Source organism: Nerophis lumbriciformis, linkage group LG29, assembly GCF_033978685.3.
Source record: "Nerophis lumbriciformis linkage group LG29, RoL_Nlum_v2.1, whole genome shotgun sequence".
Lineage (NCBI taxonomy): Eukaryota > Metazoa > Chordata > Actinopteri > Syngnathiformes > Syngnathidae > Nerophis > Nerophis lumbriciformis.
The window spans coordinates 5941674-5959245 of NC_084576.2; the positions used below are offsets into that span (position 1 = coordinate 5941674).

Here is a 17572-nt window from a genome sequence, read left to right on the forward strand (position 1 = left end):
CCGGGAGACATAGTCTTCCCAACGTGTCCTGGGTCTTCCTCGTGGCCTCCTACCGGTCGGACATGCCCTAAACACCTCCTTAGGGAGGCGCTCGGGTGGCATCCTGACCAGATGCCCGAACCACCTCATCTGGCTCCTCTCGATGTGGAGGAGCAGCGGCTTTACTTTGAGCTCCCCCCGGATGACAGAGCTTCTCACCCTATCTCTAAGGGAGAGCCCCGCCACCCGGCGGAGGAAACTCATTTCGGCCGCTTGTACCCGTGATCTTGTCCTTTCGGTCATAACCCAAAGCTCATGACCATAGGTGAGGATGGGAACGTAGATCGACCGGTAAATTGAGAGCTTTGCCTTCTGGCTCAGCTCCTTCTTCACCACAACGGATCGATACAGCGTCCGCATTACTGAAGACGCCGCACCGATCCGCCTGTCGATCTCACGATCCACTCTTCCCTCACTCGTGAACAAGACTCCGAGGTACTTGAACTCCTCCACTTGGGGCAAGATCTCCTCCCCAACCCGGAGATGGCACTCCACCCTTTTCCGAGCGAGAACCATGGACTCGGACTTGGAGGTGCTGATTCTCATCCCAGTCGCTTCACACTCAGCTGCGAACCGATCCAGTGAGAGCTGAAGATCCTGGCCAGATGAAGCCATCAGGACCACATCATCTGCAAAAAGCAGAGACCTAATCCTGCAGCCACCAAACCGGATCCCCTCAACGCCTTGACTGCGCCTAGAAATTCTGTCCATAAAAGTTATGAACAGAATCGGTGACAAAGGGCAGCCTTGGCGGAGTCCAACCCTCACCGGAAACGTGTCCGACTTACTGCCGGCAATGCGAACCAAGCTCTGACACTGATCATACAGGGAGCGGACCGCCACAATCAGACAGTCCGAAACCCCATACTCTCTGAGCACTCCCCACAGGACTTCCCGAGGGACACGGTCGAATGCCTTCTCCAAGTCCACAAAGCACATGTAGACTGGTTGGGCAAACTCCCATGCACCCTCAAGGACCCTGCCGAGAGTATAGAGCTGGTCCACAGTTCCACGACCAGGACGAAATTTTTTAACCTGCAATTCTTCAATTGAGCATCTATGGGATGTTGCAGAATCTTTAAACAAGATGTGGGGGGAAAAGCAAAATATCTTATTTGAATAGTTATTTTCTCAATTTGAACATGTTTAAACTAGAATATAATACAATTACTCTTGCTAAAATTGAGATGATGATGTAAAGTCAATAAATAGCTCTTAAAACTAGGGACATTTCTAGAAATACAATTTTAAATTTTAGCAAGTGGCAAAACATTTGCACTGTACTGCCACAAGTGGTGTAAAAGTGTATTGCAACGGACCACAGCTGAGAAACAGATATGTTTTGGCGGCCCCTGCCCTATGGTTAAGAACCCCTGGCATAGACTACTGCAGCATTACATAGAAGCAATCCACAAAAAAAACAAAACGCTTGTTTACCCGCCAAGCACTAGAGTCGGTTCCCCATCTTTGCTCAAATTCGCCCCATCTTATGACGTCTATCTTGTCACATGGTAAATGTTCCTCGGATGATGCATGTGTGAGTCCGCCATTTTTATTTCTCTAGAGTTTGTAGTCCAAATAAATATACAGGTAAAAGCCAGTAAATTAGAATATTTTGAAAAACTTGATTTATTTCAGTAATTGCATTCAAAAGGTGTAACTTGTACATTATATTTATTCATTGCACACAGACTGATGCATTCAAATGTTTATTTCATTTAATTTTGATGATTTGAAGTGGCAACAAATGAAAATCCAAAATTCCGTGTCTCACAAAATTAGAATATTACTTAAGGCTAATACAAAAAAGGGATTTTTAGAAATGTTGGCCAACTGAAAAGTATGAAAATGAAAAATATGAGCATGTACAATACTCAATACTTGGTTGGAGCTCCTTTTGCCTCAATTACTGCGTTAATGCGGCGTGGCATGGAGTTGATGAGTTTCTGGCACTGCTCAGGTGTTATGAGAGCCCAGGTTGCTCTGATAGTGGCCTTCAACTCTTCTGCGTTTTTGGGTCTGGCATTCTGCATCTTCCTTTTCACAATACCCCACAGATTTTCTATGGGGCTAAGGTCAGGGGAGTTGGCGGGCCAATTTAGAACAGAAATACCATAGTCGTAAACCAGGCACAGGTAGATTTTGCGCTGTGTGCAGGCGCCAAGTCCTGTTGGAACTTGAAATCTCCATCTCCATAGAGCAGGTCAGCAGCAGGAAGCATGAAGTGCTCTAAAACTTGCTGGTAGACGGCTGCGTTGACCCTGCATCTCAGGAAACAGAGTGGACCGACACCAGCAGATGACATGGCACCCCAAACCATCACTGATGGTGGAAACTTTACACTAGACTTCAGGCAACGTGGATCCTGTGCCTCTCCTGTCTTCCTCCAGACTCTGGGACCTCGATTTCCAAAGGAAATGCAAAATTTGCATGGTTGGGTGATGGTTTGGGGTGCCATGTCATCTGCTGGTGTCGGTCCACTCTGTTTCCTGAGATCCAGGGTCAACGCAGCCGTCTACCAGCAAGTTTTAGAGCACTTCATGCTTCCTGCTGCTGACCTGCTCTATGGAGATGGAGATTTCAAGTTCCAACAGGACTTGGCGCCTGCACACAGCGCAAAATCTACCCGTGCCTGGTTTACGGACCATGGTATTTCTGTTCTAAATTGGCCCGCCAACTCCCCTGACCTTAGCCCCATAGAAAATCTGTGGGGTATTGTGAAAAGGAAGATGCAGAATGCCAGACCCAAAAACGCAGAAGAGTTGAAGGCCACTATCAGAGCAACCTGGGCTCTCATAACACCTGAGCAGTGCCAGAAACTCATCGACTCCATGCCACGCCGCATTAACGCAGTAATTGAGGCAAAAGGAGCTCCAACCAAGTATTGAGTATTGTAAATGCTCATATTTTTCATTTTCATACTTTTCAGTTGGCCAACATTTCTAAAAATCCCTTTTTTGTATTAGCCTTAAGTAATATTCTAATTTTGTGACACACGGAATTTTGGATTTTCATTTGTTGCCACTTCAAATCATCAAAATTAAATGAAATAAACATTTGAATGCATCAGTCTGTGTGCAATGAATAAATATTATGTACAAGTTACACCTTTTGAATGCAATTACTGAAATAAATCAAGTTTTTCAAAATATTCTAATTTACTGGCTTTTACCTGTATGTCCAGGGTGCGACACGATGAATGCTCCGTGACTGGTTGAAGACGTTGAAAGAGAAAGCCAACAAACACACCTTTGAGATGCTTTCATAGAAAGGTGCGGTTTTTGTTTCTTCCTTTTGGCTTTCCTCTCGCTCCCCGTTACACAGGTTAGCAAAACTTTCCCCTTTCAAGTTGATTGGTGGTGGTGTACCAGTGTATGTTAGCAATTAGCCTGCAGTTAGCGGTTAAGAGCTGACGTCACGTTAAAGAAAAGATATAAAAATGACAATATTTACATGAACTCACATAAATGATGGTATCTGAAAAGTGTTATTTTCTCTTAAAGAACAGAAAAAAGTCACTATGAAACCTTCAAATATTGTAGTGGCTGTGATGACAATGTCAATTATGATTATAACATCCATCCATCCATTCATTTTCTACCGCTTGTCCCGTTCGGGGTTGCGGGGGGGTGCTGGAGCCTATCCCAGCTGCATTCGGGCGGAAGGCCGGGTGCACCCTGGACAAGTCACCACCTCATCACAGGGCCAACACAGAGACAACATCCACACTCACATTCACACACTAGGGACCATTTGATTTTTTTGTTTACATGTTTTTAATCACTGTAATGTTGGAATTCTTATTCATATTGATACATTCATTTTTGTTTGGCTCCCTTGGATCAATTGCTGTTAATTGCTATTCAGAGTGTTGCTGGGCTGAAATTGGAATTGTATGATGTGTTATTTTGTTGGACTGATTATAATAAAACAATATTGTTCAAATGTTTGCCATATCTTTGATCATCTGAAACTTGTTATCACAGATGCCCTTTTCTTTTCGCACTTTTTCTTAAGTTTATTTTGAACTCTTTTTCATTATTGAACCTTTTGTTGTGTTAATTGTTACATCGGGTTTTTTTTTGCCTTATTTCTTGTTAACAAAATTAATCTATTGAATTGTTTTCATCTCTATCGTATGGAAAACGGTATTGACAAGTATTGAATATTTGAGTATGTGTATGGATGTTAGTATTGTGACAACCCTAGTACAATTAGCTCATAACTTAAAACACTTGTATCTCAAGTCAAGGTCTCCCATGGACAGAATCCTATTCAATTACCGTATTTTCCGCACCATTAGCCGCACCTAAAAACCACAACTTTACTCAAAAGCTGACAGTGCGGCTTTTAACCCGGTGCGCTTTATATATGGATTAATATTAAGATTCATTTTCATAAAGTTTCGGTCTCGTAACTACGGTAAACAGCCGCCATCTTTTTTCCCTATAGAACAGGAAGCGCTTCTTCTTCTACGCAAGCAACCGCCAAGGTAAGCACCCGCCCCCATAGAACAGGAAGCGCTTCTTCTTCTACTGTAAGCAACCACCCGCCCGCGTAGAAGAAGAAAAAGCGCGCGGATATTACCGTACGTTTCATTTCCTGTTTACATCTGTAAAGACCACAAAATGGCTCCTACTAAGCGACAAGGATCCGGTTCATGAAAAGACGCAATCTCTCCATCCGCACACGGATTACTATTTCACAGCAACTGATATTCCTGTGAACCGCACTGTGGATACAACGGGAGCACGTACGGTGAATATTCGCACCACAGGGAATGAGAAGTCGTCCTTCACTGTGGTTCTAGCTTGCCATGCTAATGGCCTGAAACTTCCACCCATGGTGATATTCAAAAGGAAGACCTTGCCAAAAGAGACCTTTCCAGCCGGCGTCATCATAAAAGCTAACTCGAAGGGATGGATGGATGAAGAAAAGATGAGCGAGTGGTTAAGGGAAGTTTACGCGAAGAGGCCGGGTGGCTTTTTTCACACAGCTCCGTCCATGTTGATATACGACTCTATGCGCGCCCACATCACAGATGGTGTCAAAAAACAAGTGAAGCACACAAATACAACACTCGCCGTCATTCCGGGTGGATTAACCAAAGAACTCCAACCGCTGGATATTGGTGTCAACAGGGCATTCAAATCACGACTGCGAACGGCGTGGGAACAATGGATGACCGAAGGCGAACACACCTTCACTAAGACAGGCAGACAGCGCCGGACGACATACGCCAACATCTGCCAGTGGATCGTAAATGCCTGGGCAGATATTTCGGTCACAACTGTGGTCCGAGCTTTCCGGAAGGCAGGATTCACAGAACTGCTGAACAGTGACACTGACTCCGATGACTTCGACGAGACGGAACCGGCCATTTTGGATCCCGCATTTGCCCAACTTTTCAATTCGGACACCGAAGACGAAGAATTCGAAGGATTTACGAATGAAGAATAACTTCAGAAGGTGAGTGCTATGTTTATTTTGTGTGTTGTGACATTAACGTTCGAGCAACATTATGTTGCTATTGCTCTGCACTATTTTGAATTTTACTATGTTTGTGATTGCACATTTGCGTACATTTTGGGACAGAGTTGTTAGAACGCTGGTTTTTAATATATTATTAAAGTTTGACTGACCTATCTGACTGTTTTTTTGACATTCCCTTTAGCGCAGCGTAGGCGCGGCTTATAGTCCGGGGCGGCTTATAGGTGGACAAAGTTTTGAAATATGCCATTCATTGAAGGTGCGGCTAATAATCCGGTGCGCCTTATAGTGCGGAAAATACGGTAGTGCTTAGCCCGCAAAGCATCACAATTTTACCATGTCAAATGCCTTTTAAAAACATAAACAAACTTTTAGAGGAAACTAAAAACAACACAACAAGTACCGTAGAATCCATCCATTTTCTTTCGCTTATTCGAGGTGGGGTTGCGGGGGCAGCAGCCTAAGCAGAAAAGCCCAGACTTCCCTCTCCCCAGCCACTTACCGAGGATTTTGTCCTTTCGGTCACAACCCAAAGCTCATGACTATATGCCAGGATAGGAACCTTTTAATAGTTAATGTAAATAATAATGTACAGCGTTCCCCTTGGAGAGTAGATTTCTATGGTATCTCCTTTGAGCTGAAACTTCTTGATATTTTCATAGATACATGTCCGCCATTGAAATGTTATTTTAATGCCCTTGGCTAGTGGTATTTACTCATTCTACTTCAGTATGGTGCAGACTACACTCCAACTGCTTCTTCCTTCACACTCACGTTCTCCGTTCTAATGGTTGGAAAACAAACTTATGTCCGTCTCTAGCTATTGAGAGCTACCGCTAGCGAGAAAGAAAGGATGTTCTGGGCCGATCCAACTCAACTAACTCACAATCTTTGCTCACGACTTAGCCCAGAGACAACTGGTATCTCTAAGGTTCATAGCATGAATACCTGTATGAGATGTTGAATCCAGTCAGGTTGTAGGCGGCGTCGCTAAAAAAGTGCAGCAAAGCGTATCCGGACTGCGACACCACCTCGGGCACCGTTTCGTTCCCGTAGCTCTCAGGAATGATCAGACCGCTGCGACAAAAACTTACTGTAAGCATGTTGTTTTTAAATGACGCACACCAATGGAGGAAGTACCTGAAGGCGGCCAGCAGCGGGGCATATATGGAGTCTCCGTCATAGACGTAGAGGTGGTCCCAGCCGCACTCTGTGGCAAAGTGATTGAAGCGCAAGCGAAGGATGGAATTTGGCCTGGAAGACACAGACGACTAATATCAATCCAATCCAATCCACTTTATTTATATACAGGTAAAAGCCAGTAAATTAGAATATTTTGAAAAACTTGATTTATTTCAGTAATTGCATTCAAAAGGTGTAACTTGTACATTATATTTATTCATTGCACACAGACTGATGCATTCAAATGTTTATTTCATTTAATTTTGATGATTTGAAGTGGCAACAAATGAAAATCCAAAATTCCGTGTGTCACAAAATTAGAATATTACTTAAGGCTAATACAAAAAAGGGATTTTTAGAAATGTTGGCCAACTGAAAAGTATGAAAATGAAAAATATGAGCATGTACAATACTCAATACTTGGTTGGAGCTCCTTTTGCCTCAATTACTGCGTTAATGCGGCGTGGCATGGAGTCGATGAGTTTCTGGCACTGCTCAGGTGTTATGAGAGCCCAGGTTGCTCTGATAGTGGCCTTCAACTCTTCTGCGTTTTTGGGTCTGGCATTCTGCATCTTCCTTTTCACAATACCCCACAGATTTTCTATGGGGCTAAGGTCAGGGGAGTTGGCGGGCCAATTTAGAACAGAAATACCATGGTCCGTAAACCAGGCACGGGTAGATTTTGCGCTGTGTGCAGGTGCCAAGTCCTGTTGGAACTTGAAATCTCCATCTCCATAGAGCAGGTCAGCAGCAGGAAGCATGAAGTGCTCTAAAACTTGCTGGTAGACGGCTGCGTTGACCCTGGATCTCAGGAAACAGAGTGGACCGACACCAGCTGGACTGCTGCTGAGTGGTCCAAAGTCATGTTTTCTGACGAAAGCAAATTTTGCATTTCCTTTGGAAATCGAGGTCCCAGAGTCTGGAGGAAGACAGGAGAGGCACAGGATCCACGTTGCCTGAAGTCTAGTGTAAAGTTTCCACCATCAGTGATGGTTTGGGGTGCCATGTCATCTGCTGGTGTCGGTCCACTCTGTTTCCTGAGATCCAGGGTCAACGCAGCCGTCTACCAGCAAGTTTTAGAGCACTTCATGCTTCCTGCTGCTGACCTGCTCTATGGAGATGGAGATTTCAAGTTCCAACAGGACTTGGCGCCTGCACACAGCGCAAAATCTACCCGTGCCTGGTTTACGGACCATGGTATTTCTGTTCTAAATTGGCCCGCCAACTCCCCTGACCTTAGCCCCATAGAAAATCTGTGGGGTATTGTGAAAAGGAAGATGCAGAATGCCAGACCCAAAAACGCAGAAGAGTTGAAGGCCACTATCAGAGCAACCTGGGCTCTCATAACACCTGAGCAGTGCCAGAAACTCATCGACTCCATGCCACGCCGCATTAACGCAGTAATTGAGGCAAAAGGAGCTCCAACCAAGTATTGAGTATTGTACATGCTCATATTTTTCATTTTCATACTTTTCAGTTGGCCAACATTTCTAAAAATCCCTTTTTTGTATTAGCCTTAAGTAATATTCTAATTTTGTGACACACGGAATTTTGGATTTTCATTTGTTGCCACTTCAAATCATCAAAATTAAATGAAATAAACATTTGAATGCATCAGTCTGTGTGCAATGAATAAATATAATGTACAAGTTACACCTTTTGAATGCAATTACTGAAATAAATCAAGTTTTTCAAAATATTCTAATTTACTGGCTTTTACCTGTAGCACATTTAAACAACAAAATGTTTCCAAAGTGCTGCACAACAATATTAAAAACAATATTCAAATATTATCCTTAGCTCCACAAATGACTGAATAAAAACAAGAAATAAATACATATAAAACCAATATAAAAAAAACAATATAAAATAAATATGATTAAAAACGATTTTAAAGGGTAAAACCAATTAAAACAGTAAATAGAAATCAAATTTTTAAAAACACAGAGGACAACAGAGGACCACACAACTCACGTAGTGTTAAAAGCCAAAGAATAAAAGTGGGTCTTAAGACGAGACTTAAAACACTCCACTGTGGGAGCAGTTCGAACATGGAGGGGAAGAGTGTTCCAGAGCTTAGGGCCGACCACAGAGAAGGCCCTGTCTCCCCTGGTTTTAAGTCTGGTCTTGGGCACCACGAGCTGGAGCTGGCTCTCGGACCTCAATAGTTAGCTTGATGACATTAGCTTACGTTAACATTGAACTACAAACCCTACTATTAAAGTTCTAAGGTTACTTTATCAAAAGAGGTAAAAGCAGATGGGAAATAGATCTGGGATATCAACAGTTTGCTAGCTGTAAATTAGCTAACATAACATGTTAACTTTGTGTTCACGTGCTAGCATCCTGTTAGCTCCAATTCTCTAACTTTGTGGCAAAGAAGAACAGCTTCTGTTTAAAAACAAAAGGCCCTGTTTTGCGTATATTTACTTAGAGGCAGAAATCTGTCACGAATTAGGATTAAGCGCTTCCGGTCCGTCTACGCTCGTAAACAAATTGCAATGGCAGTGTGGCATAATTCAGACTTGTTTAGCAACATTTGTTTGTTGCTGTATTTAGCAAGTAGAGATACATATTAAAAGTGAAAGAGAGATGTATCTTGCCTCATGCATTTATGTCATTATCAAATACAAGCGTTCGCAAAAGTAATCACTGAGCAGGTAAGCGGGGATCCGCCACCACAAGCCCGGCGAGTGTGTATTACCACAGTATAGACAAAACCCAACCTTTATCACTTCTATAAGAGCCAAGTTAGAAAAGTATGTTAGCGTCCTGGTAATCCAAAAAAGATGTTACGTTTGTGTGACCTACTAGAAAAGGATGTTAGGTTTGAGTAAGCTACCAAGAAAAGTTTTTGGCTTTGGAAGAGTATGATAGCTTCTTATTGGCGCCCTTAAAGTAGATGATCTTCCTGCTAGCGCATAATAAGAGTGTGTTAACTTCCTGTTATCTCGCAAAAAAGAAGGTAATTGGCATTGACAGAATGATTGCTCTTTTGCATGCCTCCTTGTGTTGGAGTATAATTAGTTGGGGTGTCGGCACCACCTACTAGACTCGATGTGACCAATCTAAGTCTAAGACTAGATGTGACTAATCCAAGTCTAAAACTAGATGTGACCAATCCAAGTCTAAGACGAGATGTGACCAATCTAAGTCTAAGACTAGATGTGACTAATCCAAGTCTAAGACTAGATGTGACCAATCCAAGTCTAAGACTAGATGTGACCAATCTACTACTACGGCTTATTAGTGATTCCCAGAGCCCAAAAAAAGTCTGCGGGCTATAGAGCGTTTTCTATTCGGGCTCCAGTACTATGGAATGCCCTCCCGGTAACAATTAGAGATGCTACCTCAGTAGAAGCATTTAAGTCCCATCTTAAAACTCATTTGTATACTCTAGCCTTTAAATAGCCCCCCTGTTGGACCAGTTGATCTGCCGTTTCTTTTCTTTTCTCCTCTGCTCCCCTTTTCCTTGAGGGGGGGGCACAGGTCCGGTGGCCATGGATGAAGTGCTGGCTGTCCAGAGTCGGGACCCGGGGTGGACCGCTCGCCTGTGCATCGGCAGGGAACATCTCTGCGCTGCTGACCCGTCTCCGCTCGGGATGGTGTCCTGCTGGCCCCACTATGGACTGGACTCTTACTATTATGTTGGATCCACTATGGACTGGACTCTCACAATATTATGTCAGACCCACTCGACATCCATTGCTTTCGGTCTCCCCTAGAGGGGGGGGGTTACCCACATATGCGGTCCTCCCCAAGGTTTCTCATAGTCATTCACATCGACGTCCCACTGGGGTGAGTTTTTCCTTGCCCGTATGTGGGCTTTGTACCGAGGATGTCGTTGTGGCTTGTGCAGCCCTTTGAGACACTTGTGATTTAGGGCTATATAAATAAAGATTGATTGATTGATTGATTGAATCTACGTCTAAGACTAGATGTGACCAATCTACGTCTAAGACGAGATGTGACCAATCTACGTCTAAGACTAGATGTGACCAATCTAAGTCGAAAACTAGATGTGCCCAATCTAAGTCGAGGACTAGATGTGACCAATCTAAGTCAAAGACTAGATGTGACCAATCCAAGTCTAAAACTAGATGTGACCAATCCAAGTCTAAAACTAGATGTGACCAATCCAAGTCTAAGACTAGATGTGACCAATCTACGTCTAAGACTAGATGTGACCAATCTACGTCTAAGACTAGATGTGACCAATCTACGTCCAAGACGAGATGTGACCAATCTACGTCTAAGACTAGATGTGACCAATCTACGTCTAAGACTAGATGTGACCAATCTAAGTCGAAAACTAGATGTGACCAATCTAAGTCGAGGACTAGATGTGACCAATCTAAGTCAAAGACTAGATGTGACCAATCCAAGTCTAAGACTAGATGTGACCAATCTACGTCTAAGACTAGATGTGACCAATCTAAGACTAGATGTGACCAATCTACGTCTAAGACTAGATGTGACCAATCTAAGTCGAAAACTAGATGTGACCAATCTAAGTCGAGGACTAGATGTGACCAATCCAAGTCTAAAACTAGATGTGACCAATCCAAGTCTAAGACTAGATGTGACCAATCTACGTCTAAGACTAGATGTGACCAATCTACGTCTAAAACTAGATGTGACCAATCCAAGTCTAAGACTAGATGTGACCAATCTACGTCTAAGACTAGATGTGACCAATCTACGTTTAAGACTAGATGTGACCAATCTACGTCTAAGACGAGATGTGACCAATCTACGTCTAAGACTAGATGTGACCAATCTACGTCTAAGACTAGATGTGACCAATCTACGTCTAAGACGAGATGTGACCAATCTACGTCTAAGACTAGATGTGACCAATCTACGTCTAAGACTAGATGTGACCAATCTAAGTCTAAGACTAGATGTGACTAATCCAAGTCTAAAACTAGATGTGACCAATCCAAGTCTAAAACGAGATGTGACCAATCTACGTCTAAGACTAGATGTGACCAATCTACGTCTAAGACGAGATGTGACCAATCTACGTCTAAGACTAGATGTGACCAATCTAAGTCTAAGACTAGATGTGACTAATCCAAGTCTAAAACTAGATGTGACCAATCCAAGTCTAAAACGAGATGTGACCAATCTAAGTCTAGGACTAGATGTGACTAATCCAAGTCTAAGACTAGATGTGACCAATCCAAGTCTAAGACTAGATGTGACCAATCTACGTCTAAGACTAGATGTGACCAATCTACGTCTAAGACTAGATGTGACCAATCTACGTCTAAGACTAGATGTGACCAATCTAAGTCGAAAACTAGATGTGACCAATCTAAGTCGAGGACTAGATGTGACCAATCTAAGTCAAAGACTAGATGTGACCAATCCAAGTCTAAAACTAGATGTGACCAATCCAAGTCTAAGACTAGATGTGACCAATCTACGTCTAAGACTAGATGTGACCAATCTACGTCTAAGACTAGATGTGACCAATCTACGTCTAAGACGAGATGTGACCAATCTACGTCTAAGACTAGATGTGACCAATCTAAGTCGAAAACTAGATGTGACCAATCTAAGTCGAGGACTAGATGTGACCAATCTAAGTCAAAGACTAGATGTGACCAATCCAAGTCTAAAACTAGATGTGACCAATCCAAGTCTAAAACTAGATGTGACCAATCCAAGTCTAAGACTAGATGTGACCAATCTACGTCTAAGACTAGATGTGACCAATCTAAGTCTAAGACTAGATGTGACCAATCCAAGTCTAAAACGAGATGTGACCAATCTACGTCTAAGACTAGATGTGACCAATCTACGTCTAAGACGAGATGTGACCAATCTACGTCTAAGACTAGATGTGACCAATCTAAGTTTAAGACTAGATGTGACTAATCTAAGTCTAAAACTAGATGTGACCAATCCAAGTCTAAAATGAGATGTGACCAATCTAAGTCTAGGACTAGATGTGACTAATCCAAGTCTAAGACTAGATGTGACCAATCCAAGTCTAAGACTAGATGTGACCAATCTACGTCTAAGACTAGATGTGACCAATCTACGTCTAAGACTAGATGTGACCAATCTAAGTCTAAGACTAGATGTGACCAATCTACGTCTAAGACTAGATGTGACCAATCTAAGTCGAGGACTAGATGTGACCAATCTAAGTCAAAGACTAGATGTGACCAATCCAAGTCTAAAACTAGATGTGACCAATCCAAGTCTAAAACTAGATGTGACCAATCCAAGTCTAAGACTAGATGTGACCAATCTACGTCTAAGACTAGATGTGACCAATCTACGTCTAAGACTAGATGTGACCAATCTACGTCTAAGACGAGATGTGACCAATCTACGTCTAAGACGAGATGTGACCAATCTACGTCTAAGACTAGATGTGACCAATCTAAGACTAGATGTGACCAATCTAAGTCTAAGACTAGATGTGACCAATCTAAGTCGAAAACTAGATGTGACCAATCTAAGTCGAGGACTAGATGTGACCAATCCAAGTCTAAAACTAGATGTGACCAATCCAAGTCTAAGACTAGATGTGACCAATCTACGTCTAAGACTAGATGTGACCAATCTACGTCTAAGACTAGATGTGACCAATCTACGTCTAAGACGAGATGTGACCAATCTACGTCTAAAACGAGATGTGACCAATCTACGTCTAAGACTAGATGTGACCAATCTACGTCTAAGACTAGATGTGACCAATCTACGTCTAAGACTAGATGTGACCAATCTACGTCTAAGACGAGATGTGACCAATCTACGTCTAAGACTAGATGTGACCAATCTAAGTCTAAGACTAGATGTGACTAATCCAAGTCTAAAACTAGATGTGACCAATCCAAGTCTAAAACGAGATGTGACCAATCTACGTCTAAGACTAGATGTGACCAATCTACGTCTAAGACGAGATGTGACCAATCTACGTCTAAGACTAGATGTGACCAATCTAAGTCTAAGACTAGATGTGACCAATCCAAGTCTAAAACTAGATGTGACCAATCCAAGTCTAAAACGAGATGTGACCAATCTAAGTCTAGGACTAGATGTGACTAATCCAAGTCTAAGACTAGATGTGACCAATCCAAGTCCAAGACTAGATGTGACCAATCTACGTCTAAGACTAGATGTGACCAATCTACGTCTAAGACTAGATGTGACCAATCTACGTCTAAGACTAGATGTGACCAATCTAAGTCGAAAACTAGATGTGACCAATCTAAGTCAAGGACTAGATGTGACCAATCTAAGTCAAAGACTAGATGTGACCAATCCAAGTCTAAAACTAGATGTGACCAATCCAAGTCTAAAACTAGATGTGACCAATCCAAGTCTAAGACTAGATGTGACCAATCTACGTCTAAGACTAGATGTGACCAATCTACGTCTAAGACGAGATGTGACCAATCTACGTCTAAGACGAGATGTGACCAATCTACGTCTAAGACTAGATGTGTCCAATCTAAGTCTAAGACTAGATGTGACTAATCCAAGTCTAAGACGAGATGTGACCAATCTACGTCTAAGACTAGATGTGACCAATCTAAGTCTAAGACTAGATGTGACCAATCTAAGTCTAAGACTAGATGTGACTAATCCAAGTCTAAGACTAGATGTGACCAATCTACGTCTAAGACTAGATGTGACCAATCTAAGACTAGATGTGACCAATCTACGTCTAAGACTAGATGTGACCAATCCAAGCCTATGATCATGAACTGAAGAAGACTACTCAGATGAGAGACCAAACATCTTTTCAGACAAACCAACAGTTCAGTGACCTATTGAAGGCCCTGAGAACACAACGACCTGATGAATGACAACATCCACAGACCAAGTTGTGGGCAGGATGTCAGACATTCATTGTACACAGAGGATCTGCTAAGTCTTGTAAGGAAACAGGTGAGAAATAATCAACAATTGTTAGTGACGAGTAGGAAGGGAGAGGTGGAATAATATTAGCCTTGACACTTTGTTTACTTGTTTACTGACAGAAAATCACTCCAAAAAAAACAAAGAGTTATGAATTCCTCTCGGTTGCTTTTTAATTGACTAATGGGTGGAGCTCCGGCGACAACTGGCGATCACAAACTGGCAACTTCTCCAACTTACTGTCCTTCGATGAGCCACGTGCACTTGGTCTTGAATTTGTAGTTCCCGGGTCCATCGGACAGGATGCCAGAGGGTGCCGTTAGTCTGGACGAGAGGAAGGCAAAAACATGATCAGTGTAACATGAATTGGAACACCTTTAACGTCCTAGCTTCCTGTTAGCTCACTGGAAGAGTATGTTAGCTTTGTTTAACTCTATGACAGACAGCTCGGTTGGTATAGTGGCCGTGCCAGCAACTTGAGGGTTCCAGGTTCGATCCCCGCTTCCGCCATCCTAGTCACTGCCGTTGTGTCATTGGGCAAGACACTTTACCCACCTGCTCCCAGTGCCACCCACACAGGTTTAAATGTAACTTAGATAATGGGTTTCACTATGTAAAAGCGCTTTGAGTCACTAGAGAAAAGCACTATATAAATATAATTCGCTTCACATAGCTAGCTAGGTGTGGCTTATATACCGGTGTGCTCTACAGTCCAGAAAATGTGGTAAGTGTTAGCTTCCTGTTAGATCACTGGTAAAGAATGTTAGCTTCCTGATAAGTTTTCAGAGAACTTCACCCTAGGGCTGGGCGATATGGCCTTTAATTAATATCTCGATATTTTTAGGCCATGTCACGATACATGATATACAGGTAAAAGCCAGTAAATTAGAATATTTTGAAAAACTTGATTTATTTCAGTAATTGCATTCAAAAGGTGTAACTTGTACATTATATTTATTCATTGCACACAAACTGATGCATTCAAATGTTTATTTCATTTAATTTTGATGATTTGAAGTGGCAACAAATGAAAATCCAAAATTCCGTGTGTCACAAAATTTGAATATTGTGTAAGGCTAATACAAAAAAGGGATTTTTAGAAATGTTGGCCAACTGAAAAGTATGAAAATGAAAAATATGAGCATGTACAATACTCAATACTTGGTTGGAGCTCCTTTTGCCTCAATTACTGCGTTAATGCGGCGTGGCATGGAGTCGATGAGTTTCTGGCACTGCTCAGGTGTTATGAGAGCCCAGGTTGCTCTGATAGTGGCCTTCAACTCTTCTGCGTTTTTGGGTCTGGCATTCTGCATCTTCCTTTTCACAATACCCCACAGATTTTCTATGGGGCTAAGGTCAGGGGAGTTGGCGGGCCAATTTAGAACAGAAATACCATGGTCCGTAAACCAGGCACGGGTAGATTTTGCGCTGTGTGCAGGCGCCAAGTCCTGTTGGAACTTGAAATCTCCATCTCCATAGAGCAGGTCAGCAGCAGGAAGCATGAAGTGCTCTAAAACTTGCTGGTAGATGGCTGCGTTGACCCTGGATCTCAGGAAACAGAGTGGACCGACACCAGCAGATGACATGGCACCCCAAACCATCACTGATGGTGGAAACTTTACACTAGACTTCAGGCAACGTGGATCCTGTGCCTCTCCTGTCTTCCTCCAGACTCTGGGACCTCGATTTCCAAAGGAAATGCAAAATTTGCATGGTTGGGTGATGGTTTGGGGTGCCATGTCATCTGCTGGTGTCGATTCACTCTGTTTCCTGAGATCCAGGGTCAACGCAGCCGTCTACCAGCAAGTTTTAGAGCACTTCATGCTTCCTGCTGCTGACCTGCTCTATGGAGATGGAGATTTCAAGTTCCAACAGGACTTGGCGCCTGCACACAGCGCAAAATCTACCTGTGCCTGGTTTACGGACCATGGTATTTCTGTTCTAAATTGGCCCGCCAACTCCCCTGACCTTAGCCCCATAGAAAATCTGTGGGGTATTGCGAAAAGGAAGATGCAGAATGCCAGACCCAAAAACGCAGAAGAGTTGAAGGCCACTATCAGAGCAACCTGGGCTCTCATAATACCTGAGCAGTGCCAGAAACTCATCGACTCCATGCCACGCCGCATTAACGCAGTAATTGAGGCAAAAGGAGCTCCAACCAAGTATTGAGTATTGTACATGCTCATATTTTTCATTTTCATACTTTTCAGTTGGCCAACATTTCTAAAAATCCCTTTTTTGTATTAGCCTTAAGTAATATTCTAATTTTGTGACACACGGAATTTTGGATTTTCATTTGTTGCCACTTCAAATCATCCATCCATCCATCCATCTTCTTCCGCTTATCCGAGGTCGGGTCGCGGGGGCAGCAGCCTAAGCAGGGAAGCCCAGACTTCCCTCTCCCCAGCCACTTCGTCCAGCTCCTCCCGGTGGATCCCGAGGCGTTCCCAGGCCAGCCGGGAGACATAGTCTTCCCAACGTGTCCTGGGTCTTCCCCGTGGCCTCCTACCGGTCGGACGTGCCCGAAACACCTCCCGAGGGAGGCGTTCGGGTGGCATCCTGACCAGATGCCCGAACCACCTCATCTGGCTCCTCTCGATATGGAGGAGCAGCGGCTTTACTTTGAGCTCCCCCTGGATGGCAGAGCTTCTCACCCTATCTCTAAGGGAGAGCCCCGCCACCCGGCGGAGGAAACTCATTTCGGCCGCTTGTACCCGTGATCTTGTCCTTTCGGTCATGACCCAAAGCTCATGACCATAGGTGAGGATGGGAACGTAGATCGACCGGTAAATCGAGAGCTTTGCCTTCTGGCTCAGCTCCTTCTTCACCACAACGGATCGATACAGCGTCCGCATTACTGAAGATGCCGCACCGATCCGCCTGTCGATCTCACGATCCACTCTTCCCTCACTCGTGAACAAGACTCCTCTCTGAGCTGCCACCTTAACGTGGTAGAGGAGTTTGCGTGTCCCAATGA

At 43.4% G+C, this 17572-nt stretch overlaps 1 protein-coding gene across 1 annotated transcript in view; it reads right to left on the reverse strand.

The window, feature by feature from the left end:
- The window catches only part of atrn (attractin), a 323662-nt gene that overhangs the window by 285326 nt on the left and 20764 nt on the right, over window positions 1-17572 (reverse strand). Inside the window, exons 2-4 of the mRNA XM_061925143.1 lie at window positions 14836-14919; window positions 6670-6783; window positions 6478-6606 (exon numbers count right to left, since the gene is read on the reverse strand). Of these exons, the coding sequence (XP_061781127.1) occupies window positions 6478-6606; window positions 6670-6783; window positions 14836-14919 (327 nt within the window). The remainder of the gene's footprint in view (window positions 1-6477; window positions 6607-6669; window positions 6784-14835; window positions 14920-17572) is intronic.